This window comes from Oryzias melastigma, unplaced genomic scaffold, assembly GCF_002922805.2.
Source record: "Oryzias melastigma strain HK-1 unplaced genomic scaffold, ASM292280v2 sc07524, whole genome shotgun sequence".
Lineage (NCBI taxonomy): Eukaryota > Metazoa > Chordata > Actinopteri > Beloniformes > Adrianichthyidae > Oryzias > Oryzias melastigma.
The window spans coordinates 1-1164 of record NW_023424086.1 but is presented as its reverse complement, the minus strand read 5'-3'; the positions used below and the strand labels follow the sequence as shown (position 1 = coordinate 1164).

Sequence of the window (1164 nt, the reverse complement as noted above, 5' to 3'; positions counted from 1 at the left end):
AAAAGCTACAACGATGATCACTATGACAGCAAGATGATGGAGTGCGCTCGCTGCAAACAGTGGGTTCATGCAAAGTGTGAGAACCTTACAGGTTAGTCAGCAGGAGAAGAGACGTAAATCACATGCTAACATAATTTCCCCCTGTCAGCATTTAGTTTTTAAGCAAACCCCTGTCAGGGCTGTTTCTTTACAATGCTGATAGGAGACGAAGTGAAATATAGTAGCAAAGGTGAACTGTCTTTATGCTGTCTTGCAGATGAAATGTTTGAACTGCTGTCAAAGCTGCCAGAGAACATTGCCTACACCTGTATGAAATGTGCTGAACGCCATCCGGCAGAGTGGAGATCCGCTCTGGAGATAGAGCTCCAGGGCTGCATCCGCAACGTCCTCAATGCACTGCTGAACTCACGCACATCCACACACCTGTTACGCTACAGACAGGTGAGAGGCACACCTAGAAAATGTTGTTTCCATCAACGTTACAGCACTGTGCCCTTAAATGCAAAGTATTGATGGAATCTTTTTATTAAGTGCAGCAAACTGTAAACTTTAAAGAGTGAAAGCTTTACTTCTTGTCTGTATGACAGGCGGTGAAGCCTCCAGAGCTGAATCCAGAGACGGAGGAGAGTCTTCCGTCCCGCCGTTCCCCAGAGGGCCCAGACCCTCCAGTCCTCACTGAAGTTGCCCCCACCACCCCTCCCAGTGACTCCCCTCCAGATCTGGAGTCTGTTGAGAAGAAGATGGATCAAGGTCATTACAGGTCACTGGTAAGTGTCTGTTCCTAAAACAAAAAGACACTGCATAGACTGTGTGCTTAATGCTGTTGAATGATGGGATATGAAGTTTGTGTTATGCTTGTTTGTTCCTCCAAATACTTCATTACTTACATTAAAGGTGACTTTCATATTCACAAAGGCTTAGCATAATTCAGTCTTTCTGATAATAGTATTCTACTAAAAATAACATCAACAGTTTCAGTGATAGTACTAACCTTCACGATTTTAATTAAATATACCCTAATATGAAAACAGACATAACTCTATTGACCTGTTTAGCTTGTAGTTTCATGCTGTGTCTTTATCCATCTCTTTGACTTTTATTTTGTTGCCATTGAGCCTTATTTATGTTAACCTACATACATGAAGACGTACTGTCACACTCACT

General features: G+C 42.7%; 1 protein-coding gene across 1 annotated transcript; it reads left to right on the top strand.

Moving 5' to 3' along the window:
- Nucleotides 1-7: 7 nt before the first annotated feature.
- On the top strand, nt 8-767 carry LOC112140401 (histone-lysine N-methyltransferase 2A; the record flags this gene model as incomplete). Its single annotated transcript, XM_024263340.2, has 3 exons — nt 8-91; nt 257-441; nt 588-767. Coding segments are annotated over exons 1-3 (423 nt in total), but the record flags the coding sequence as incomplete, so codon positions are not given.
- Between the last annotated feature and the right edge of the window lie 397 nt (nt 768-1164).